The sequence below is a fragment of the Zerene cesonia genome, chromosome 10 (assembly GCF_012273895.1).
Source record: "Zerene cesonia ecotype Mississippi chromosome 10, Zerene_cesonia_1.1, whole genome shotgun sequence".
Lineage (NCBI taxonomy): Eukaryota > Metazoa > Arthropoda > Insecta > Lepidoptera > Pieridae > Zerene > Zerene cesonia.
The window spans coordinates 4,357,699-4,385,000 of record NC_052111.1 but is presented as its reverse complement, the minus strand read 5'-3'; the positions used below and the strand labels follow the sequence as shown (position 1 = coordinate 4,385,000).

General features: G+C 33.0%; 1 protein-coding gene across 5 annotated transcripts; it reads left to right on the top strand.

Annotated features, from left to right (window-relative positions):
* Positions 1-494: 494 nt before the first annotated feature.
* LOC119829544 (myosin-IIIb-like) lies at positions 495-27,302 on the top strand. 5 transcript variants are annotated; one of them, XM_038352101.1, is made up of 23 exons: positions 495-696; positions 14,198-14,384; positions 15,629-15,784; positions 15,855-16,136; positions 16,226-16,528; positions 16,631-16,912; positions 16,992-17,180; positions 17,302-17,504; positions 17,587-17,767; positions 18,240-18,390; positions 18,931-19,141; positions 19,318-19,613; positions 19,748-20,040; positions 20,267-20,541; positions 20,632-20,797; positions 21,312-21,519; positions 22,337-22,468; positions 23,567-23,757; positions 24,354-24,532; positions 24,671-24,763; positions 25,176-25,271; positions 25,347-25,364; positions 26,095-27,302. In XM_038352101.1, exons 2-23 carry the CDS (start codon positions 14,220-14,222, stop codon positions 26,441-26,443), a joined length of 4,419 nt encoding a protein of 1,472 aa, XP_038208029.1. In that variant the 5' UTR covers positions 495-696; positions 14,198-14,219; the 3' UTR covers positions 26,444-27,302. The 5 variants fall into 5 exon arrangements, with proteins under 5 accessions (XP_038208029.1, XP_038208032.1, XP_038208033.1 ...); XM_038352104.1 differs by lacking the exon at positions 24,671-24,763; XM_038352105.1 differs by lacking the exon at positions 25,176-25,271.

The window sequence follows — 27,302 nt, the reverse complement described above, 5'->3', positions numbered from 1 at the left end:
TAGCTTTTAATATTTTTGTTTGTTTACAATATGTAATGGAATAGAAAACAAAAAATAAAAATACAAAATAGTCTAAACATAGGTACCTGAAATACCCACCGTCATTTCAATAAACAATAATTCTTTTCTACAAAAAAATTACCAACGTCCAGTGGTAACACTCCAGAATCTCAAATACAACCAAATGATAACAATGTCCTATCAAAAAAAAAAAAAGATTGCAAGAATGAGTAGCAAGATCAAAAAAATAAACAATACAATTGAATTGAGAACCTCTCTCGCTTTTGGGAACGTCGAGTAGAAGTACATATTTACTTGTGGGTAGATGAGAATCTAGCTAATTTTACAGACCAACAAACGTATACGAACTACAGGTATTCGATCTGGCTTCAATTCCCACGTTACATACGTGAAAAGTGTGATATAGATTTATCCGTAAATAAATAGAATAATTATTATCTTATCTGCTATGCGGCAGTGCGCGGGAGGGGCGAGGTCCCGTTAGCCACAGCCACAGCTGATTTCACATGTCTGTGACCGTGCCGCCGCGCGCTCGCTTCGTACTCCGCGAACGAAAATGCCGGTAACTTAGAACTTTAATCCGATACGACAAAAACTATTGTGGATTTGTGACTTCCGTGTGTTTATTAAAGCAATTAGTGTATATTGGCCATCCATATCATACTACTTCCGTGGGTGAGTTTTTGTTTACATTCATGAAATATGGATCGTCCTACCCGGCAACAAATGCGTAATACAATTATTTTGTATTTATTACTAGTACTCGTGTATTGTTTTCCTCGTATTTTAATTATAAATATATATTACAGTTAAATGATTTTATAACTAAATAAATTTTCATTAATCTTTTTATAGAATATAAACGTACTATAAACCATAATTAGTTCAGAAACTAAGTACTTCAGCCAGAGCGTCAGCAAACAATAAATAGTACCTATAAAAGTACGCGAGTAACTTGCTCCCTCAAGGTTTAGTATTCAAGAAAGATTATAAGATAAAAACAAAAAAAAAAATTCTTGGCTTACGTAGGTATGCCAAAACATACCACTTTAAACCTCATTGCAAAATATCTCATTTTGATCTTGATATTTAGATAAGGCTGATTTATTTTTTTTATTTCCTTTTGGATGATGGATTTTATTAATTTATTCTTCGATTTATGTGTTTTCAATAACGTACGTAATCTGCGACTATCAAACCTTAAGCATATAAGCATATAGACTATATTACAGTGTATGTAATAAAAACTATTAAAATTTTCAAACAGCAGAATATCCTTGAAATACCTAGGTAGGTAGGTAAGAGTCGTGACTTTTGGCTCTCATGGCCATGAGTCATAATCAGGTAGAACCAAAATAATAAAATTTTTGCATTATCTTTATTTGATTTTTTTTCCTCTGAATCTTTAATCGTTTTACTAAAATGTTTGAAAGGTTATGATAAAGATTGTTGCAATCATTCAAGAAGGTACCTATCTTATTTTTATATTCTACCAGCTTTCTGCCCGAGCCTTCGCTCTTGTTGTCTAAAATTTTACAAATTATAGCTATACTAACCTTCCTCGAGAACCTCGCTATCCATTGGTGAAAACAGAATTAAAATCGGTGCAGTAGTTATGAATTTATCGAACAGACTCCATCTAGATTCCATATTTTTACCTTAAATATAACAAAATATGCTGTTGTTTCATATTTAGTGATTCAATGTTTTAAACTAGAAAGAAAAGATTTACTTTCATACACTTTCATTGCATTGCATAATAATAAACTTAGTAATAATCATTCTCCTACTATTTTTTTTTTTCTGTCATAGTGGGCACTGGTGTAACTGGTGGTTCGCCTGATGGTAAACGATCACCGCCGCCCATGAACATTCGTAGAGGCTCAGACCTCTGAGCGCTTTTAAGGGATAAGGGATAAGGAAAGGATTGATGACGGATGGAAAGAAGGAATGGACCGGGAAGGCCGAGGAGAAGGAAATAGGCCTCCGGCTCCCCCACCTACCGTACGAAACACAATAGCAAGCTATTATTTCCTGCTGATTTTCTTAATTTTCTTCAATTAAAATTCTATTCTGAAATGGGTATATAAAATGACAAATATAGATTTTTTGATAACGGTAACTATTGAATGCATTATGTCGCTAGACAGATATTTTATAGACTAACTTTAATATTTTATAAACATAAAAGACGCAACAGAAACAAACAATTCATAAAAACGTTTGAGATAATAATATAGCTAAATGGCGCGGTAATATATAATGTGTTACTTAACAGTTTAATTTTAATTGGCAATTAAGTCTTCACCTTATTATGCATCTTCCCCGCATTTGGTATTTTAAATTTGTATTAATAAATGTCTTTAATATGCAGTGTACAATGTGTTAATGATGAGTTTAATCTATATACTAGCTTTCCGCCAGCATGATTGCCCGGTTTTGGATGGATTCTCCCCACATGTTAGATTTTAAGGGTTAAAAGTATCCTTTGTCCTTTCCCGGATCATAAACTTTTTCTGTGCCATATTCAAAGACATTCTCCAAATAGGTCCAATAGTTTAGGAACTATCTCATGAGATTAGTGCGTTCATACAAGCAAACAAACTTTATATAATAATAAAAAACCTGAAAGTTGTAAAATTAATTAGTATGTAATATATACGTTCATATTTTTTAAATTTCAATTTAATAGCAAGTGTGGAAAGCATAAAGTAAACATTGGCATAATATGTTCATAATAACAACAAATTTGTTTTTAACATTTTATGCATAAAAAAATATAGTAAATAGTCTTATATTTATATCCCCACAGCCTACCTCAAAGAAAACATTAGGTTAAATCACTGTTCATTTTGTTTGACATGACTGATGTATGAATGTCTCACGCTCACTATTAAAAGATCATTATCATCCAAGAACTAATACAATCGCATGTACTCGTAGGTACGGTTAAATTTTTTTACCTTCGTCATACAGACGAGGGAGTATTCTTTGCTTCGAAGTTATTGTTTTGCTATTTTCCCATCATGATTTTCTTAACTAGACTCCCAGTATTGTTCAACTGAATGACACACTGAACCACCATATAGGTAAATTGCATACATGATAATAATAAAAACTGGTATAATTTTAATTTCATTTGATTGGAATATTATCTATCTTCACTCAGGAATAGGTACCAGGTAGGTAAATTCTAAAGTAAATATTATGGAAACAAAGAGGATATTAAAATGTTAATATATACAAAATTTTTACGATGAATCTTTACCGACATTTACGGTTTAACATAATCTATAGATGAGAGCTCATATAAAAAGCACAACGGAAGAAAACCGAGTGACGGTTAGCATGATCGTTCGCTTGTCTCTTCCGCATCTAATTGTCCAAGTGCGACATCACTCATGTGCATTGAATTTTCACAAAACGACGAGTTTAACAGAAACATTCTAAATCGCTTCGTATTTAATGCGGTAAAGACTGTTTTAATTTGTTCATTGGTTGCGGTCGCGTGAAATGGCCCAGCATCGATACGTCACGGCAGTTGTCAATCAGAGCGAACGATGCGTCTATACAATTGCAAGATCGACCTCGTTGCTCTAAGCCAATCGAGGATTTCACTCAACTCAACTAGAAAATATTTATTTGCATAATCCTTTCGAAGAAATTAGCCGAAACCATTGCTATTAACACAAATTTTAATTGTTATTGTAACATTATATAAAAGAGTTGAAGAATATTCCGACTCGTGATGAAATTTATGATGAAATTTTGCACACGAGTTTGCAAGCTGAACTTTCGTAACTAATAAAAGAATCTAGACCTTTCCCATTTAGATAAGCAATTGTAGCTGTTTTTAAATACTAGCATTCCGTCTGGTTTCCCTGGTAGGTTTACCGTTTCCCGGCATAGTAATACTATATTATTATTCAAAATAAATCATACGATCGATGTAAAACTCAGCTTTTTGTATTTGTAAAACAGAGTCCAACAATCTTATACCTAACTACACACATGATAGGAATTGGATTAGGTTTATTTAGATAGCCTGAAAAGACATAACCACATTCTAATAATTATACCGTACCATAATAATATTATACACACACAGATGACACCTTTTATTTGATATTACGTGATAAACGGGCATCTTAAGTATCCATTAACATTAGGTAGAAACGTAATAAGTAAAATGAAGAATCTCATAACTTATTTATATTTATGCTGTGTAAATAGAAGCGGTAGGGAGTGACAATGGGTCAACGTCGAAGCAAGTCTCCGTTTGTCACGGTTTCTAATTCACGGAAATGACCTATAACCTTATTGTTAGAAACTAGTTCGTTCTAAAATGTATGCAAATTCTGTCGCTATTTGCTTAAATAGCGATAGAGCCTCGCCAACCTGATTGCTTGAGACTCATTAAGCTATTTTATCAGAAATCTAAAGAAATAATATAAAGCTAAAGCGTTTTTTTGTTTGAATGCGTCTATCTCAAGAACTAATGGATCGTTTTCAAAGTTTTTTTCACTTTTGGATAAGTATGTGAACCACTATTTATTTGATCAACGTATTTTACACATCAGCTTAAAGGTACATTAGGGTTATTGGTTTTAGAAATTGTAATGAATATTTCATGTTGTTATAGAAGAATCGCTAAGTAATATACCATATGAAATATATGTATTAATAGAACTAAGAAAAGCACAACCTTAACATCAAATTGATACTCAATGATGAATAAAGATGTAGCTTCATTATTATTAAATGATGTTAAATATCGGTCCAGTAGTTTCGGAGCCTATTCAATGCAAACAACATTTCAAACCTTTTCTCTTTACAAGATAGATAAATATATCATATGATTCAATAAGATAATTTCATCACATTTATACTTAGCACAGCATAATTATACTATCATTAACTTGTAATTCAAATGTAATTTAGCCATAACATAACATTAGCCTGAGAGTAAGTTGCACTTACAAACGTTTAATTATAAGGTATACCTAAGAATAGATGAAAAAAAAGATCACGCTCAGAGTCAGTAAACGTATTATTAGTGTTCCTATGCGAGGTGAATAAAAACACGAAGCACAACAAAACGACGAAACTAAACAATCGTTGGTTATTATAATTTAAATTCATCCATGTTAAAACGAATGAAATTAATAAACATCCGTTGTAGCTAGGGCTTGTTTTCTGTATTGGAAGTATTGAATTTGAATAAATCAAAGATGGAAAAGGGGAAACTGACATAAAACCAAAAACATTTCCTTCACGACTCTTCTCGAATATTAATTAATGATATCTCTTGCATAACAAGAACATTAAGTTGATACTAGATAAGCAATACTGATCATTAACCGATAGAAATGAAAATAAAATATACAAATTGCATAATCCATATGCTTTTTAAACTCGTTTACGCCGTAATGTGTTTAACTACATTATTATACAGCCACTTACGGAAAATGTTAACCATTTGTATAAAGGTTTTCAAATTTCTACATGCTATTTTAAATTTATTACAATATTGAATTGGAGAGTTACATGTTACGATAAGGAGAATATATTGAAACGTCAGGTTGATTTTGCAACAACATGGTTATGGTGTGTATGATAAGCATGCTCTATATAGCACAGAACAATAACCAGACTCACAGTCGGACTCTGTATGTTGTCATTGATGTATTTTGTGTGCCAATCAATATGTAGTGAGGCATGACTCACGCTGATGGCACATTTTTACTGCATTCATTTAATCATAAATAATTGAATAGTCTTAAATCTTAATACATATAGAAAACTATGTATAAAGAATAAGAAAACGCGAAGAAATCTTGTATTGAGACTAGTTCTCAATAATAATTTCAACATAATGAAATAAACTTATTTACACAAAACCGTCACAAAATAGCATCTATTACAAGATATTTTCTTATATATGTTTAATCATTTCAAAGGTCGTATTGAAATAATTTATTCATATTAATCACTAAGAATTTAAATTAAAAAGTATTTAACCTAACGGATTGTGCGGTAATCACAACATTATGACTATCAAAGTCTCCTAATCATATGATATGTCTTATTGTCAGAAGCATTTACGAAAATTAATGCTAAACTGGCTGGCATAATTAATTATCTGCATTTTTATATAATTTTAATTGCTTGTTTTAATGCGAATTGATTGGGATCATAAACTTTATAATTAAATGGCTAGGAAAAATCTCTAGAGATTAGATTTAAGAAAGAACATTTTTTATTTTAATCGACACCTATTAATAGTTTATATAATATAAATTGAGGTCAATTACATAATACAGAAAATTAAAATTTATAATCAATTACGCTGTACCTACCATTGTGAATTGGGTTGTGTTACCAAACTTATTAACTTTTAACTTTAATTATAGAGTCACAGGGACAGATTATGAAAATTGATCTGTTGTTATTGTTAAAAAAATCAAACATTCTGAGCCAATATTTCCAAATCTGCAGTCTCCGCTTTTTAAACAGCTGTACATTATAATTTAGCATATAAATTGTGACTGTAAGCGCCACAAAAATTTGTTAAGACTTTCATAATTCGATTATGAAAACGTGTCTGGATATCTAAATACTGTTTCGTGTGTTCTGTAATCACGTGCAGGAAAAGTCATGGTCAGATTAGTCTTGATCGTGACATTGCGTCTGGATTCGATTCACGTTACAAGCTGTAATGTGGAAATAATATGAATCCATAGTCGTGCGTGAGGATGAAACCTTACGGATTTATGGGAACACGTGTTTGTTTTTACAATCATGAGATATGGGTTTCGACTAAATTCGTTACAAAATTGAGGAAAATCAATGCAGGTTCTTAAATAGTTAATTTGACTCTCATTTATATTTATTTATTATTTGCAATTATTGCAAAATATACAATCCTTCATACTAATATTATAATTGATAGACTCGAAAGTTTGTGACGATATACGGATGCGTGTATGTTTGTTTCTCTTTCACGTTAAAACCACGGAACGGATTGTGATGAAACTTGGCAGAGATGTAGTTTATATACCAGCATGACACATGAACTTTAGAAATATGTACTTCCTTTCGCGGCATAGCTAGTACAATATAAATATATAACATGGCCTGATCATCATTTTGGTAAACGACAATGTCAACTAAAAAATCTTATAAGATTTTCCACAATGTTATTTATAATTTTAAATAATGTTAGACTGCTTTTATAAAACGTATTTTTATTTCTGAGCAGAATAAGTTACGGTTCCGTTAAGATTCTAATATTATTCTGGGATGTTTCAACACGATGCATATATTTATGGGACTTTGATAAAAATATGTTAATAACGTTTCTGCAAGCTCAGAACAAAATTTAAATAACATAATCTACCTCGACTAAACGAACGACGAATGATACTTTGACTGTCGAGGATATCTTCTGTTATTCTTCAAATTGTGAAATTTATTAGATTACTAGCTGCGCCCCGCGATTTCACCCGCGTAAGTCCGTATCCCGTAGGAATATCGGGATAGAAAGTTGCGTATATGTTATTCCAGTTGTTCAGCTGTCTACATACCAAATTTCATTGCAAAAACTACTGAACCGCAGTAGTTTTTGCGTGAAAGAGTAACAAACACACACACACACACACACACATCCTTACAAACTTTCGCATTTATAATACTAGTAGGATTTAATGCAATTTTCACTGACTTTCGTGACTTAATTGATATTATAGTAATATCTATTAGTAAGTACTTATAACTAGCTATAAAATTAATGAAATATGAAATGATTATACTACCTAGGTACTTCTCTTTTTATTATAATCATGAAAGTATTAATTTCTGTTCATACAATCGGATTTGCGTGGAAACTATAATACATGTATCGAGTGCAACATGCGTTCTATATGCTAACTCTGTGAACAATGTTGAAAAACGTTTTATTGCAAAAACCGTGACACTCCTCGCCGTTACTATTAATCGATTCACAACGGGATACCGGGCTGATAAGATAAATTGATTCTATGAGGAATATTTCACGCATTGATGCGTTAATGAACATTTCTAGTTCTAAAATAACATGGAGGTGAAGAGTTTTGCGGTTCTATCTGCATATATGTAAAAGTTATCTTTACATTTAATTATTGTCGAATCGCTTATCGAATTAAATTTAATAGTCAACAGGTTTGGAGCTGGTGTAGGCATGTTAGTATGCCATTTATCGCTGTTTCTAGTGTTACCATATATAAATTCACGACTTTCAAACATTCCCCATATATTATGGAATAACTACTTTCTCTGTTTTATAATAATAATATGTTTAGCTTTTATTTTTCTATTTTTCAACAGCGAGTTGACTCGTATTGTTTTTTAGTTTAACATTTTATTTTCTGTTTTGTCCTATAAAACTATTTTGGACATTAAATAAATTGGATTTTATTGAACTATTTTATTTAAATTAGTATTTGTCTCTCATTGTGTATTGTACGTATATTTCAAATTTCATTTTAAGCACAATAGTAAGTAAATAGTATTTTTCATAACATTCCAATTTGGAAACCATACTAACTAATTGTTTTTAAGTACTTATGTATATTATCCACCACTCTTATGCTATATATGTATAGATTGATGCATATTGAATGCAAAATATATTTTTTATAAGTACATGCAGATTTAACAAATCCCATAGCTGTGTGTCTATGTGACTTTTTAGTATTATTTTTGATGTTATTCATTAGTGATACATCACAGTCGTTGTTATCGATAATTGAAAGCTATTATTTACCTTAATTGTGACTAGAAAGTGTTACTTTCTCGCCATTACGATAGAGTAATTTTCAACTTCACGTTTATTTTGAAGACGATTATTAACAATTGTTGTTATCGTCACGCTAAAACTATTGAAAGAGATTGGCCCTTCCAACATTAGTCGCGGCAACACTGAAATAATGGCAGTCATGGCGCACAGTAAAGCACCGAGATGGCTTACACTCATTCAGTTAATTAGATAAGAGGTGTATTTCTATAATAAACACGGCGTATTAAAAATAACAATAAATTACATTTACACTCTATTTACGTATGCTATGGCCCTGGATGAGAATTAAACTATTAGTGAGCTTTAGTAAGTAGATTACTAGCTGTCAAAGGGCTTCTTGCCTAAAGTCTAGTTATGTACGTGTAGGTATAAGTAGATAATGTGCTTTTAAAAATGTACAAACGTGCGACTTCATCCAGTTTTTAATAAAAAGTGAATGTAATACATTAAAATCTATTTATGTAAGTAGCATTCTTGATAGATTCGTTATCTCTGTTCCTATTTAATCGAACCACTAATAGTTGTAACATTAATACTTCTTAATGAATTTTATACGTTAATTTTACACGTTACGAAAGAGATATTTATTTTTAAGAAATTATTGAAATTACATAGGGTTTAATCATGTTTAATTGCAATAATCACTGGTGGTTATGGATGAGATATTGTGGCCATCTCGTACCGCACCACATTTCCTGTGACATAGATGCAAATCATTTGTTCTAATGTCTAAATGGCTGAATTATAAACAAGATTTCTATTAGAAAAGCAAAAAACCCGACTTATGGCTTTTAAGTTATTTTGATATCTCTTATTTGCGATCGCCAGTCACAATACTGTTGATTAAAACGACACCACGTAAAAACCGTCCAGCTGTTTGGGCTGTTGGTCGTTCAAAGAAATAGACATACATAGATAGTCACATGCATACATACGCTCGAAAAATATTACATATTATATATTCTTTCGGCCAATCGGGTAAATATATTTTCGACAGATGTCACACGCTACACATGAGATGTTCACTCCAGACCACCAAAATTCGCCCGTGCTTATTGAAAATCCCCTATATTGTAATATTGAATACCTTCCCTGACATCCAACTTACAAAAACAAAGTGGCACAGAGTACTTTTTACTATGTTTTAATATATCCTGTATTCAACGTACTTAACTAATGTATTTCAAAATTGCATTTATATTTCTGTCAGTCCTAATGATACTTGAAGAGTACGTGCAGAATCAAAGAGAAATGAGATTAAAGAATTCAAGCCATTTGTGGTAAATAGCTCAAACATTTTCTTCGATTAGGAATAATTGCGTACGTTCAGGCGACCATGCTGACACAGCAATATTATAAGTACATGATATATTCAGTACTTCATAATTTTAAACTTATCCAAAATATTTGAAACCTTTTGCTTATAAGGAAAAACGAATAGACCATTGCTGTCCTTTGACGCAGTTATTTTATTAAAAAGATATTAATAATTAATATTAATAGTGTATTATGTGTGGTTTATTCACCTAATTTTGTTCCCGAAGAAAATTACCATAATTTAAATTACATATAACGAGAACATTTGTAACATGTATTCTTCATTTATGATCTTAATAAACTGTGAATAGAATTTGAGAATATTTTGTTATTGAAAGATAAAACAACAATACTTTTGAATGGGAAGTGGTAAAACGTGGTTATAGCACGTATTGTTTGTCTGGACAAAGAATACTACTATTTCTATGTACCTAGTTTCAACGTGATTTCACAGAATTTAATCAGACGTAATTTTAATGCAATGTCGAATATTATTTCAATACTTTTCTCACATCAAGCACTTTAATATCGATAGATAAACATACATACTTAGTCTGGTAATCTACCAAACAAATTGCAATGCGCATATGCTCCAGTATAGCAAATTTAACACGATACAAAACAACGGCCAATTTGTCGGTACCACACATTCGTGACAAAGAAGTAGTGAAAGTGTCGCATCTATCCGTTCGTCCGTCCATCGGCATCGAGCAAGCGAGACGCCTATGTGCATGAAAATATTTTAATGCATGCATTACGTTATTGTGTGTACTTGCGCCAATTAATATTCGATGACGTCCATGTTGTGACGGAGTCATCGAGAATAGTTCACGCTCTTTATACGAAGGATGAGTAATTAAGGTACCTACCTATTCACTTTACCTACGTACTTGCGGTTTTGCGATAATCAATATATTAATAAGTATATATATACATTTTTTTTACATTAGTTATGAACACATGCAATTTTTAATACTTTATGTTTACGTAAAGGAATTAAATTAAAGTAGGTAAAAATGATAAATTATTTATAAGTGACTAGCCATCCGCCCCGGCTTCGCCCGCGCTACATATATAGCCTTCCTTAATAAATGGGCTATCGAACAATGAAAGAATTTCAATTCGGACCAGTAGTTCCGGAGACTAGTGCGTTCAAACAAACAAACTCTTTAGCTTTATAATATTAGTATATATTAATTCATGAAATCGAGAATGGTAGTACATAGTAGATACATTATTCTTGATTACCTTAAAAAGTTAATTTTTTATACTAATTCTTTACTTTTTTTCTTGGTTTTTGTGGAAGTATTAATACAATACCAATATAATAATATTGGTTCCTAAAAAGAGGTTTGATTGAAACCTAAAATAAATAAATAATCATAAGAAAAATAAATTCAATTTCATCGTCATCATAGTTTGTTAAAATTCAAGTAAAGTTTCTTGAAATTTAATATATATTGCACACATCTCAATACATGTCTCGTTACGGAAGAGAAGTTTATTTGATCATTACCAAATATTTCACTATTTACACACTATGCAATAAACTGTACAGATAGCATATTTGCTATTCATATTACGGTTACGAAATTCCGGCACTCCATCAAACAAAAGTGACACCAATTTGTAGCGTAGGTACTTGTAAATAAAAGTCAGTTTACAGAATATTACATCAGCGTTCTTTACTCCATGACATTCTCACATAGTTGATACCTTTTTTTCGTACAAATACATTTTGTAAATATGAAATGTAATAAGTAGGAAGTTCCGAATGATACATTTCAATTGCTCGAGCGAGCATTTATAACGCTTCCTGACTTTAAAAGGACAGCATATTATGAACTCAATATTGATAATTAATATGTTAACTTCACACTTGGATAAGTGAAGGAAATCTGGCTATCGTATTCTATCTACACAGTTACTAGATCGATAACTAAATGGACCTATATTTCCTGTCTATTGTAACATGTAAAAGAGGCATAAATAGGTACTAATTTAATTAATGTTCAGATTACTTGTACATATATTATTATGCAAAGTGCATCCACATATAAAAATCAAGTTCCAATTGTTGGTCAATATTATCCTATCCAACTAATGTTATAAATGCGAAAATTTGTAAGGTGTGTGTGTTTGTTATTCTTTCACGCAAAAACTGCTGAACCGATTGCAATTAAATTTGGCACGTAGATAGTTTACGACTACTTTTTATCCCGATATTCCTACGGGATACGGACATACGCGGGTGAAACCGCGAGGCGCAGCTAGTTGGTCAATAATGAAAAAAAAACCTATTAGTAAATTTGCATACCCTATTGTAGCGTGGATATCCGGTGTCGTTTGATGGACGAATCATTAGGTACTCATCGATTGAATGAACAGGTGTGGCGTAAATAAACGTCATGCATGCGATTAAAAACTTCATTGTATACGGTATACCTGATAGATCCATGTTACGAACCATTTCACAAGTGAACACCATTAATGCAAACCAAACACATTTTCCTACCTAAATCGGTTTTCTTTACATAGTATATCGCTTTGTATGACAATAATTATAAGTATCGTGTATATTACTTACTTAAATGTCTTTGCGCACGCACAGTATACACCGCATGCTATGCTTTTGTATTATAATTTTTAATCCATGCATCCATATTTCATTACTCGCCGTTATTGATGACATCAGTCTCTCCATATTGAGATTTCAAAGATTAGTATCAAATTAATAGGGGCAAGAGCAAGCGATGTGAAAAGAGTGACGGTCGTTAAACATAACTGTAATATAAGATTTTGACTTATTTGGTTTGCGGTTGTACGTGATATACAATACAAGAATAAAGTCCGTTAAATCTTCAATGTGTACGTACCAAATATTTAATGGCTATAGCTACATTATTTTTAACGTATTATAGTACCGAAATTTGTATGCTAATGAAATGTCAATTAGGTGAATAAATAACAATTTAAATCTGCGTAATACCTCAGTTTGCATAAAAATAGTTTAAATAAAATATAAAATGGCATAATTTTACATATGCACATGAAAGTCATTTAAATGTAAAGCAATAGATTAATATAAATCTAAGCAAACCTTCATCATTTAAGCGGTGTATACTTACCATTATTAGGTAAGTACTCCTATTAAGAGCTCCACTTATAATTTTTTTAATAAAATTCCTTGTATAAGCACGAATAAGAAACGCGCATACTCTCGTATTTTATAATTTGGTGTGGTCTATCTACATTGCGGTTTAGCATAATATCTATGCAGCAAGATTTGCAGCAAAATAATAAACAATATAATATGCAGTTAGAACTAGATGCATAATAATATAGTGTACAAGTACACACTTCATCACGATAAAGTTGAAAATACATAAAACTTGATAAGATATATTTTTTTAGTGTGACGTTTTTAAAGATTAAATTTATCTGTAAATTATCTGCTCACACGTATCATTCATGAGAAACTCAAATGGAGCAGTTGTAGCTCAGTAGTTTGGACCTCGGATTTCAATGGAAGAGTCAAGGCTTCGACATCAGACGAGAGTTGAAAAAAAGGGTTGTCGATTCGTCTCCACATTATTCACATCACTACTGCTCGAAACAGTGAATGGAAGAAATTGACATTCACAAGAATAAAGAATTTGTCGATGTGTCTGCCAATTCGCACTTGGCTAACGGGGTGTATTATATCGTGAATCCCCATAGGAGGTATGCAGTGGGAACAGATGGGCTGGCGTAAATGATAATGATTCAACAAAAAATTTAAAACATTTTTTCTCAAAACAGCACTTAACCATTTTCATTCATCCATAAAAGAATTACTTTTATAAAACGTATGATAGCTTTGAAATCCTTTCTTTCCACATTAAAATCCGTCTTCTGTGTGATTTTTTAAACATACCGCGCCTTTTTGACTCTATAACAATAGCTCTGGCAGTTATCCACAAAACCCTAATCAAACCACGCGAATTGAAGTAATGTACTTATACATATTGTTTTGTATTTCAGTTTTCACCAATGTGAACCGAATATGAGAAGCGAAATGGCGTACCGAGGGCTGTCACAGCACGTGGAGCTCGACAGGGCTGCAGACCCTACCGATCGATACACTTTGCAAGATCTTATAGGAGAAGGGACTTACGGGGAAGTCTACTGCGCCAGAGATAAAAAGTCTGGAAAACGGGTGGCAGTTAAGGTAAACACATTCGTATTGCTATAATAATAAATGTTCTCTTCAACGATATTTACTCTATGGGACCTAATGCTTATTCCATACATCGTCGAGGCACGTATAATGCAGCAATACTGAACCCATTGCAATTGTTTTATTTGACACTTTCATACACAAGAATTTTCTTTTGATCCTATACAAACCAATCGAACCGGCCGAAGTATCCGCCAATGTTTTTTATTTAATGTTATAATAAATGAGAGAATGCGAAACTTGCTTGTAGATTTATCATTCTATCACGAAGGTATGTAATAGCATATTGACTCAAATATTTTGCACAGATATCTAGTTGAGAGTTTTGAAAGTCAGTCCTATGTATTTATAAATAAAAAAGTCACGAATATGTTGTGAATGTTTCTTAATCAACAAAAATTATTCATTTTATTTGTGATTACAAAAATGTACTTGTCATAATGTTTGTATGTAATCTCTTGTTACAATACCTAATGTTGCGTAAAAGGTAAACAAAGGCAAGTAAAACGATTTGTCAATCTTTTGACTTGCAAGATTGTAATTTTAAGAATCTTCCAAACTCAGTTTAGATTTTTCTATTTCAGACCCGTATTTTGAATTAATCTATGGAGGCAATCCAATTAAACGTATTAATTCAAATAATAATATTTTATCGAAATTGATTTAACCGTTAATCGGGAGTAAAAGAAAATAATTGAAACACATCTATAATATATAGATAGGTTTAAATTATAATTATTTTTATTAACATATGTTTGGCATTAAAAAAAAAGGAAATAAAATAACATCACTGCCACCGCCATCCGTTACATACATCGTCTATTAAAAAAAAACACCACTTCCAAAAATCTCATATAAGAACTGTATTCTTTACACCTTTAGTGAATCTGAATAAAGCTTATAAATGAAAGGTATTGTTATATGTAACTCGCTAGTTATGGTTTGCGTAGATCTTATCTCACCGACATTGGTGTCAAGGTCATTAAACAATTCGTAATTCTAACTACCGACATGAATGCAGCATTTTGTGTCAATGGTCAAGTTGTTTATTGTCCTGCTGCCTGCAATATAATATAATAATATTATGAGATGGCCTTAGCGATAAAATATAAACGTCTATTCAATTAGGTACCATCAATACAACAGCAACATATTTTAAAATGTAATCCATATTGGCATTTATTTGAGTAATGTAATTTGTAGAAAATGTAATGTACGAAAATATATCATTTCAGATTTTGGAAAACATAGCTGAAAATATAGAAGAAATAGAAGAAGAATTCCTAGTCTTTCGGGATCTATCTAGTCATGCCAACATCCCTGAATTTTATGGGCTTTTTTTAAAACGTGGCATAACTCCTGAAGATGATCAAATATGGTTCGTCATGGAGGTGAGTATTACAAAATGAATAATAATTTAACTATCTATGCAGAGGTCCAGTAATGATGTTTAATTTACAGCTGTGCACAGGAGGATCTGTCACAGACCTGTGTGCAGGAATGCGCGCACGAGGCACCAGTCTTACGGAACCGCAGCTGGCATATGTACTCCGAGGTACAGTGAGGGCATTAACTCATCTACATTCACATCGGTGCATGCATCGGGATGTTAAAGGACACAACATACTTTTAACCGAAAATGCCGAAGTTAAGCTCGTCGATTTTGGTGTATCGTCACATTTAGCTGCCACTATTGCCAGAAGAAATACATCTGTAGGAACTCCTTATTGGATGGCCCCTGAAGTAAGCGTTACTGATTTCGAATAACTCGGGATTTGTCATTCTAAAAAAGGCAAATTATCCACTCTTACATTCTTGTTAAATTATTCCAGGTCATAGCTTGCGAACAACAATTAGATCAATCGTACGACTGTAGATGTGATGTGTGGTCTGTAGGTATCACAGCTATAGAGTTAGCTGAAGGAGAGCCACCCCTGTCTGGACTGCATCCAATGAGGGCTTTATTTCAAATCCCACGAAACCCACCTCCGAATTTGTCCCACCCAGAACAGTTTTCGGCACAACTTGCAGATTTCATTTCTGAATGTTTGGTAAAGGATATGAACCAAAGGCCGTTTGCACGCGAATTATTGGAGCACCCATTGCTACTAGCAGTTAGTAGTTTTGAGGAAAAAGTGAGTAATTTTTTAAAGATATTTTCGACCGAAAAATCTGTACACTTGATGTGGATTATTGGGTTCCTATTTATATTCAATATTCATACTCATTTATTTCAGATTCGCAAAGAACTTCAAGCTGAAATAAAACGACAAAGGGCTGAAGGTAGGAATTGCCGTGCTCCAGAAGCAACAACAAAACGAGGAAAACTAAAATCACACCGTAAAGCGAAGCCAGAAAAAATGTACACTGATGACTTAGCCACACTTGAAGTACTTACAGAAGAAGCAATCGTTGAACAATTACAAAAGAGATATTCACAGAATCAGATCTATACTTACATCGGAGATATATTAGTAGCTGTCAATCCTTTTACTGATATAGGAATATATACATTAAAGGTATTAACGTTTAATAATAACGATAGTATAAGGATTACTCTCATTTAGTGGGTTCATTCATTTTAAGTAATATTTTCAGAGTCAAGAAACGTATCAAGGTCGCTGTCGATCGGATAACCCACCACATATTTTTGCTGTAGCTGATGCAGCACATCAAGCACTTATGCATCAAAAGCAACATCAAGCAATAGTCATATCTGGGGAAAGTGGTGCTGGAAAGACTGAATCTGCTAATTTATTATTAAAACAAATTGTTTATTTATCAAAGGTATCAGAAGTTTGACTTCAAATATAGTATTCGATAAAGATGCTTTTACTTTTACAAAATTTTAATATTTTTGCTTGTTCAATCTGTCTAGATTTCTAAAGATTTATTACTCTTTTTATAGACGCAAAGTGGAAACCTTCAAGATAAAATTCTTCAAGTGAATCCAATAATGGAAGCATTTGGTAATGCCCGTACTGGAATCAATGCAAATAGTTCTCGATTCGGGAAATATTTAGATCTGTCTATGATGAGAGTGGGAAGGATATCGGGAGCTAGAATATCTGTATATCTTTTAGAACAATCTAGAGTTGTCCACCAAGCATTGTAAGTTAAAATTAAATTTTTGAAGTCTTTATATTCTCTGAGTAATATTATTAACTAACTAATAATGTTATTTAAATTTCAGTGGTGAAAGCAATTTTCACGTATTTTATTACTTGTATGATGGCCTTGAAAGCGAAGGGCGGTGGAGGAAGTTCTATCTGGACGATCAATTCAAATCAAGACATCGATACTTACAACCTTTGTCGGTAACTTATAGGGAACATAATGTGTACCGATGGCGTCAACTGAATCAAGCCTTTAAGGTAACATCTTAATATATAAAAATCCAGTGTCATGATGTATGTTCCCAATGAACTCTTCACCAACTCAACAGATTTTGACGAAATTTTACATTTTATGTGTAATTTGGTCCAACTTAAGATATAGGATTGTTTTTATTTCGATTAATTATCACAATCTAATATATAAAATTCTCGTGTCACAGTTTTCATTGCCATACTCCTCCGAAACGGCTTGACCGATTTTGATGAAATTTTTTGTGCTTATCCGGTATCTATGAGAATCGGCCAACATCTATTTTTCATACCCCTAAATGATAAGAGTAAGGCAGAACAGCGTTTGCCGGGTGCAGCTAGTAATTTATAATCTTAATATTTTTAATTATTACTCAGCCACAGAAACGCGTGGCCGGGTATGCTAGTAATATTGTAAATTGTTATTGTATCGCGTCGCGTGTATAATATGTATTTTATGTAATAAGCATTTCTTATTCAGGTTGTCGGCTTTCACGAAGACGAGGTACAAGTTTTGTATAAAATGTTAGCTGCTATATTACACTTGGGAGATATTGAATTCGCAGAGACAGCAGGGGAAGATAACACAGATAACAGAGCGACAATAATTGATACAGCGCCATTACACAGGGGTAGGTATATCTATACTTATAGCATAAAGCTAAAGAGTTTTTTTTTGTTTGGCTCAACGCGCTAACCTCAGGAACTACTGGTATGATTTGAAAAATTCGTTCAGTGTTAGATAGCCCATTTATTAGGGAAGGCTATAGGTTATTTGTGTACCACAGGCGACGCCGGGGCGGACAGTAAGTCCTACTATAAATGCGAAAGTTTGTGAGGATGGATGCATGCGTATGTGTATTTTTGTTACTCATTCACGCAAAAACTACTGAACCGATTGCAATGAAATTTGGTACGTAGATAGGTAACTTTTTATCCCGATATTCCTACGGGATGCAGAATTACACGAGTGAAACTGCGGAACGCAGCTAGTACTTCGTAAATATCAGTAAAATTTACATGCATTTAAAAGTTTAATATCAATAACATTTACATGCATTTAAAAGTTAAAACAAATATAAATTTTCTAATAATTTATTTGCATGTCTCGACTTGACATATGTATATTAACACCAAAACTTTTCTTACAATATAACACAATATCTTTTCAGCGTCTTGTCTTTTGGGAGTGGAAACTGTAGATCTTCGGGAGTGCCTAACAAGTAGCAGCGTAGTGACGAAAGGGGAAACTATCGCCCGCTACTGTTCACCTTTCGAATCTGCGGTAGCGAGAGACGCCACTGCACGAGGCCTGTATGCGAGAGCATTTGATAGGATTGTTGAGAGAATCAATGCTCTGCTTTGCCATAATCGGCCACAAAGGTATGATGCACAATCAAACTTGTACTAATAAATATCGAAACATCGTTAATGGTAGTATCTTGAAAATTAATAATAAAGCCAATTTTTTGATATACATGTTATATATATATGATTGCTTTATTTGTTATACACAGTAGTTTTTATAATTACATGAAATAAAATCTAATTATTTACAGTAATGACCAATTGTCTATCGGCATATTAGATATTTTTGGTTTCGAAAACTTCACAAGAAATTCCTTTGAACAACTCTGTATAAATATTGCAAACGAGCAAATCCAATATTATTTCAACCAACACATATTCACTTGGGAACAACAAGAGTACATGGCGGAAGGCGTTCCAGTAGACCTCGTAGAATTTTCAGACAATAGACCAGTTTTGGACATGCTTCTGTCCCGACCGATGGGCCTATTAGCGCTACTTGATGAAGAGAGCCGATTTCCACGATCAACAGACAGGAGTCTTATTGGTAATTGGTTATAAATTAGAAATTCTAATTAAAATTTTATCTAATAAACATATGTACATAACTAATCAATAATAAAAAAATAAGGTATAGATAAAAGCAGAATTTACTTTAATTTCATTATTGTTATGTTGCAGAAAAATTTCATCGTAATATAAAGAGTAAATTTTACGTGCGACCAAAATCTGATGCAATTTGTTTCGCAATCCATCACTTTGCCGGGCGCGTTGTTTACCAAGCTGACGGGTTCTTGGAAAAGAATCGAAATTTCCTCCCACCTGAGGTTGTGCAATTGATGAGGCAAAGTCAATACGATGTCATAAGATTTCTATTCCAATGTCCGATAACGAAAACTGGCAATTTGTACTCGCCGCTCCAAGGAGACTTGGATACCAGAACTTTAGACAGCCCTCTATCTGGTGATTTTCGGGTAAGATTCAATTGGAAATCCATATTATTATATTAAATATTTTTTCGAAGTTACATGATTTTAAAACATTTTCATATGTATATTTATTGTTTTTCCGTCATAACCAGTTTTCGTTAGAGCACAATAACTTATAAACGCATTTGAAATACATTGAGTGTAAAATATTCATATTTGTTAGTAATTCTCATTGCGTAAGTATAAAATTTGTTTATTTCTAATTTTTCAGGATCGCTTCAATAGCCGTGGGCTTGCGTCTCAGTCCCGCGCTCAACAGACTGTTGCAACGTACTTCCGATATTCCTTGATGGAGCTTCTGCAGAAAATGGTTAGCGGCACACCTCAGTTCGTCAGATGTTTGAAACCAAACGATTCGAGATCTCCAAAACATTTTGATTCAACAAAAATTCTTAAGCAATTGCGTTACACTGGAGTACTTGAAACTATAAGGATAAGACAGAATGGATTCTCGCATAGATTAACTTTTGATGATTTTTTGAAGAGGTAATTTGGACCATACCATTATTTTTAGACAATATAGACACATCATAAAATGTCATGATAATTAATATTTGCAAATTTGTTTCTTTTCAGATACGGATTCCTAGCATTTAGTTATAATGAAGAAGTCAAACCAAATCGAGATACTTGCCGTTTATTATTAATAAGACTGAGAATGGATGGATGGGCGCTGGGCAAATCAAAAGTGTTCCTCAAATATTATCATGTTGAGACTCTTGCCAGAATTTATGAACAAGAGGTATGAGCAGTGGAAACTTTATAGATACATAAACATACATTTGGTTATAACGATCTTCTTTTTTTTTAATGAGTGTAATAAATCGTTAGTAGATTGCACCGCACCAGTTTGCACCAGTTTGCACCGCGGAAGATAGCGAAGTCCAGAAGATCGGCGTGAAATAGTAGTATTGAAATGATACTGTGTTTCGTACGATGAGTGGGGGAACCGGACGTTCGTTTACTTTTCCTCACCTTTCTCCGATAATTTTCTTCTCATCCCATCACTTAAAAGCACACTACCTCTGTAAACGTTTGTGAGCGGTGATGATAACATAACCATCAGGCGAACCTCCAGCTCACTTGGTCACTGTGTCTGGGAAAAAAAAAACTTTTTGCGGCTCACGTGTAATTTTCTCCATAAACAGACTATTTAATCTGAAATATTTTTTGTATAAGAATTGTAGTTCCTGCGATTAGTGCGTTCACACAAAGAAACTTTACCGCTTTGCATAAATATAGAACTCACCTTCCAGATAAGAAAAGTTGTGCTAGTCCAAGCGCGTGTGCGCGGCTGGCTCGGCCGACAGCGCTACCGACGACTGCGCGCGCAGCTCGCGGTGTCGGCGCTCACGCTGCAGCGCCACGTGCGCGGCTGGCTCACACGCAAGCGGCTGCAGCGGGAGCGCCACCAGCTGCTCGCCAGGGAGTTTACGCGCGAACAGGATGATAGGAAACAACAAGGTATAATAACTTTGTTATTGTCATATGAGAGTCTAATTCTTATAGAATTACAAGGTATGATAATTGTTACTATGTTTCGTACTATGAGTGGAGTAGCTGGATAATGATATTAAACTACACCTTAAAACTATACACACTACTACACTTTAACCCAATTTAAAGCACGTGCGTGCACTATTGCAGCTATAGCAATTTAACAATAATTAACAGTGTTTGCTGTTCTAGTGCCCTAGCAATTTGAATTATTTTTATTTTCAATATATAATACATACCTCTATATGATTACATCAGTAATTCAATCACGATCATAACAAATTTAAACACAACCATCCCAATTATTAAGCCGTGAGAGGATTACTTCTTATTATAATTAAAAACGTATATGTAATACGTAAAAATATTTATTTTACTTTAGTATGAATTAGATCCAAATGGAACTTTAAATTTACCGATCTCACCAAATCAATTTGTAGACCCGTAATATTGCTAAACACTATATTTGACCGCGCCCTTTGTACCATCGTCTTGGTTGTTTAAAATTTTTTCAGCTTTATTGTAGGCAATCAAAGATATGCTAATTTTGTTGAAAAGATATACAAGTACATTCAAATTGGATCGTATTAAAGTTAAGTGACTGATTACATTGTTTACACAATGTTTACGAACTGTCCTATAACTTGTCATTTTCTGTTTTACTGTTGGTAGAAAATAAACATTTTTAAAGAAGCATTTTCACTTACAACCACGGAAACAAAATAGCATAATTCTTCAGTGAACAATAAAGTAAATATTGCACATACTTTATGATTTGTTTCAGGTTTATTGAACAAGAACAAAGCCATGATGAAAGCAAAGGTGCTCAGGCAAATGACTTCGGATGAGAACAACGACAGGAGCAGCAATAACAAAGAGAATTTATCCGATAAGGCAGCTGTAATCATTCAAAGCCGTAAGTATATGTACATTAACTATTCGTTTATAAGTTTACGATGCTTATTAATGAGACTCCTGCTAATAAAAGACAACAATAATGTACAAATATACAGTCGACTCAAAGCATTTCTAAATTTAATGAACATTTTTAAGATATCGAAACAGGTTTTAATGCTATAAATGGGTTAAGAATGTTTTAATCGCTTTTGACAAATGAAATATGGATGAAACAGATCATTAGAGTTGAGGTAATGTAATTTGATATATGAAGCAGGATTACGATGAAATTAATAGTACCGAAATGAGATTTAAGGCGCTATGTGGACTCCATGTCCATTTATATTTTGACCCGATGCAAGAACGATAAACCCGATGAATGACGTTTTGTTTTGTGCTAGTGTTTAAAAAGTTAATTAGTTGTGATCGGGTATAGAAATCGATCAAAGATAACGGCCGCCACAAAATGTTGAATTAAATATTTTTTCACAACTCCCTCAATATCGATATCAAATGAATGTTTTCCACTAGTAGAAAACTAGGTTTACACTGTGACAAATATCCAAGCCAAGATGGTTGACAGCAAAGCATTGAGTATGAGTTTTTTTTATTATTTAAGTTAAGGAATTGTTATTAAATAATGACAGAGTGAAAGAATTGTTATTAATTATAGACAATGTTATTAATTATTGTCTCCAATATACACTCATATTTGTAAGTCTAAATCATGTCTCTAATCATGGATGAATTATTATCTTTGATAAAAACAAATCCATCTGTTTCTCACTATAGTATAATTTAATTTTAATTTAAAAGTAATTTAAAAATAATTTAAGTAATCCCTACTGAATTGGATTTTAAACTAGTCAATTATTACTCAATAATATAAAAAGCTACTAATATATTGTAGTAATTTATTACACATTTAAATAATGATATGGGAAAAAGTGTGAGAATTGAAGACAATATGAAACTTATGTGATAGTAGACGTAGGTATATTTGATTCAATGACACTGGCACGGACTATCCAGCACCGGAATCCTGTGTCGCTGGTATCTGTACTGCATCAATGGAAATCAACCATTACTCATAAAATGATACTAATTCCCCTCATAGACTACCGCGGTTACAACACGCGTCGCAAGCTGAAGAAGGGTCAGGCGCCGCCACCGCCACGCCACCCCGCGCCTCCTCCCCCCGGCCCCGCGCCGCATCGCGCCCCCGCGCCGCCCGTGCCCCGCTCCCCCGCCCCACCCGCGCACTCGGTGCACGAGCGCGCGGCGCAACTGCAGATATTCGCTGAACGGGTATGTTGCTGCTTTAATCATCACTATACTTCTATTACCTACTCCTGTGTATCGTCTCAATTTTCTTCGGAATTGAATTTGATTTTTCTATCTAAACCTGGGCGATTTTATTAGAAACATAATGTGTTATATCACGACAATAACTTACGTGGCAAATAGCTGAAGTATAAAAATTCAATATAGAGGAAGGAGATCTAGTCGAGACATTTTGCCGGCAGAGCGGCATATAATTGACCATACAATAGGCACTCATTTGAATGTCTGCTTCAGCTTCGGCGCCGCTTTTACCCATCTCGCTCGCGAAGAACAAAGTCTAATAGAAACAAAATTAGCTGAGTCATTCTTTGGCTCGTAATTTGACGGCTTTTCTTAGAATACATTGTTTTAATTAACAAAGAAACATCTTATTAATCTTTCCTTTTCTATGTGTAATGCAAATCGTTCTTCTATTGTTTTCATCAATTGTTTATCAAAAACAGAAACACTTACCAAAAATATAATTCCAAGTATTATTTAACAAAGGAGCCAAGCACATAAATAATGAATAATAATTGTTTGTATATATCGGCATTTACTTAAATATACTTCAATTTCAGGTTCACAATACAAACCAGGAGATTCACAAAAATCTTCGTCGTAATAAGTCCGGGATTCGTTTGAATGAAGTCAGTAAGCCTCCCGAAGAATATCGTCCTCCGCCCGGCTTCACACTGGTCCCAGCTATCATTAGAGGACAACCTTCCAAAATAGAAGTAGAAGCAAGTAGACTATCGAGGTAAGGAAATTATGACGCAACCTATTTTCAGATTTTACAAACTTTCTTGTGAGCTTGTTTTATCATATAATAACAGTCGTATCTCATAACTAATTTCCATATTACTTTGTTTATGCTGTCTATTTACACGTGGAACAGTCCGTCGCCTGAATTTCTAGTGAGTCCCGGTATCCCATGGAATAACGATTTTTATGATGATAATAATAATCAGGCACTTTTCAGAAATCAAAGGTTTGTATCACGTTATCGAAATAAAAAATTGTGATAGCTTATTAGTTATGCCTCTATCAGGAAAGTAGATATTTATTGTACCAATAATTTCTTAGTTTATCAAACTATTTAACTAATTCCATATTCTATAGTTACCAATCGACAAAGACTCCCTCCCACGCTTATCCTTTCAAACACTCTTTAAGAGGTTTTAATAAACGATATACCTATATAGGTATATAACGGCTGTCACAGTCTCGGAAACCTCATGGTTTGCTAGACTTTCACAGCCATTTGCAAAGAGTTGCACATTCTAATGGGTGGTGTTCATTGTAAGATCTTTTTTCATCTTTCCATTCCTTCTTCATACCATCAAAAATATAGTTGATAGGTTGCTATGTGTCTTATAGATATTTATTTTAACAAAACACAGATCCTCAAACCCAAATTATGGCGTCGAGAAACCACTTCAAAATAACCAGAACCGGCAAAATCTGCCCTGCAACAGGCAGTGTGGAGGTCTAGTCAGGTATGATGCTGAAAGCGATATAAAATTCTATTGGCCGTGATATTAATTTGTGTTTGTTCTTTCGCACGCATACAGTGAGGAAATATTGCAAGGGTATGCTTCATTTCTTATTAATATACATAGAGCATTTTTTTTTTCTTCCCTCGATTGTATATAGTAGCTAGTGAAGTCTTTTAGTAGATACAATATTATATATGCATTACTTTTTTACTGTAAAAAAATATTCGTAAGCCTTCAAAGTGAGAAAATCCAAGATAGACTGTTTCTTTACGTACACAAAATATGTAATTTCGTTTACGTAAGCTTTCCTAATACAGTCTAGACGAATTAAAAAAAAATCAAGTAAAGAATGTTAGCGTAGCTTTTAAATTTTAATCACCAGATATCTCACGATGCTATAAAACTGAGTTATGTTTTTCAAAATGAGAAAGTTACTCTTATAAAAATGTAATTACGTCAACCTTTCGACACTTTTCTCTGGAGCTCTAAAGCTCATGCATAAATTACAAGAAAGTAGGGCAGGTGGCGTTACCTTTCTGTGATGTTTTAACATCTCATAGTCTTTTCCAACAAAAGCATTTTCTAAAACATTATCTTTAAAAGACCTGAAGATATTGTTAATTATAAATATCTCTGAAGTGTCTCTTGTTTAAAATTTATTGCTTCATGTACAAGTCATTATACGCTCGACTTTTTTCTTTAATGTAAATTTGCACTGTAAAGTAAAGTCAAATAGTTATTCCAAGTCTCAGTTGTAATTAAATTGTATTCTGAATTATTTGCAGTCGTTTTAAGTATCTAATGTATGTTCTTATATTTACAGCAACAAAATAATAGAACTCGTGAAAAAGTCACAAAAGGCCGATCCGCCCCCGCGCCCCGTCTACAGCCCAGCTTATGATCCCGAATCCGATTTGAGGAAAATCTTAAGAAACTCACCAGAAATGCTCGCAAAACCCATATTTAGTTCGGACGATGACTATGGACCTTTTCGTTTTAAACAATTACTTCGACCCACCGTTGGTCCAACAGAAAGTCTGAGAAAGAGGAAAGTCAAAACTTCCCCTGGTCAAAGCCCTTGGCTATCTGATAGTTCACAGGATAGTAATACCTCTAAAGAACTATACAACAAGCGTCGACCCCAAATAAGTATGGGAGTGTATTATAACTAGAGTCAATACAAATTTAGATGGTCAAAAATACATTTTCAACTAATAGTTTTGTAGTTTAGAGCTATGTAGGAACGAAATATGCAAAAGCCGTCCTATTGTAGATATGCTTTTAGGATTGAGGATCTTAAAATAATGCCAGATAGCACTTCTAGTTATTAATTATTTTTGGGGTTTTCTTTAAAATTGGTTTTAATATAAATTAATTGCAAAAAATAAGCTGTACTTTAACTAACTGTCAATTCAAATACTTAAAATCAAGGAATCTTTTGTAACTGGACTAAATAATATTCGAATAAAATTATGGTCTCAATGTACTTATAAAATATAATTGATAATTTAATTTAGAAATGATTACCAAAGTGTACTTTATTTGTAAGAATAGCTACTAGCATTAAAATCACTATGAATTGATTAGCACTAAGATATTTTGAATATGAGAGTGTGTTGTAACATTTGATACCTACATATAATGTTTAAAAATATACCTTTATTAATTTATTTTTCACATACGTGCATATATTTGTTTATTTAGAAATATTTTTGTAGCGTGTTTTTTTCTGCGATTGCTGATTGTCATATCCATATTAAAGATACGCATCATCGTTGAAATTAATATTTAGTATGTGATAAGTAAAATCAAATTATTGCCTATAACTAATTTATATTTAAGCTATTAAAAGTAATTGCAAATACTAGTTCTTTATATATTATTTCACTCTTGTACTATCTTATAATATCTGAATTTTATTTTTTAGCTGATCATTGACAAGTTTTGTGATAATGTGCCAATGATTATTGTAAGGAATTATTGATGAATAATTTTATCTTAAGTGTTAAATACATATGTGATCAATAAATT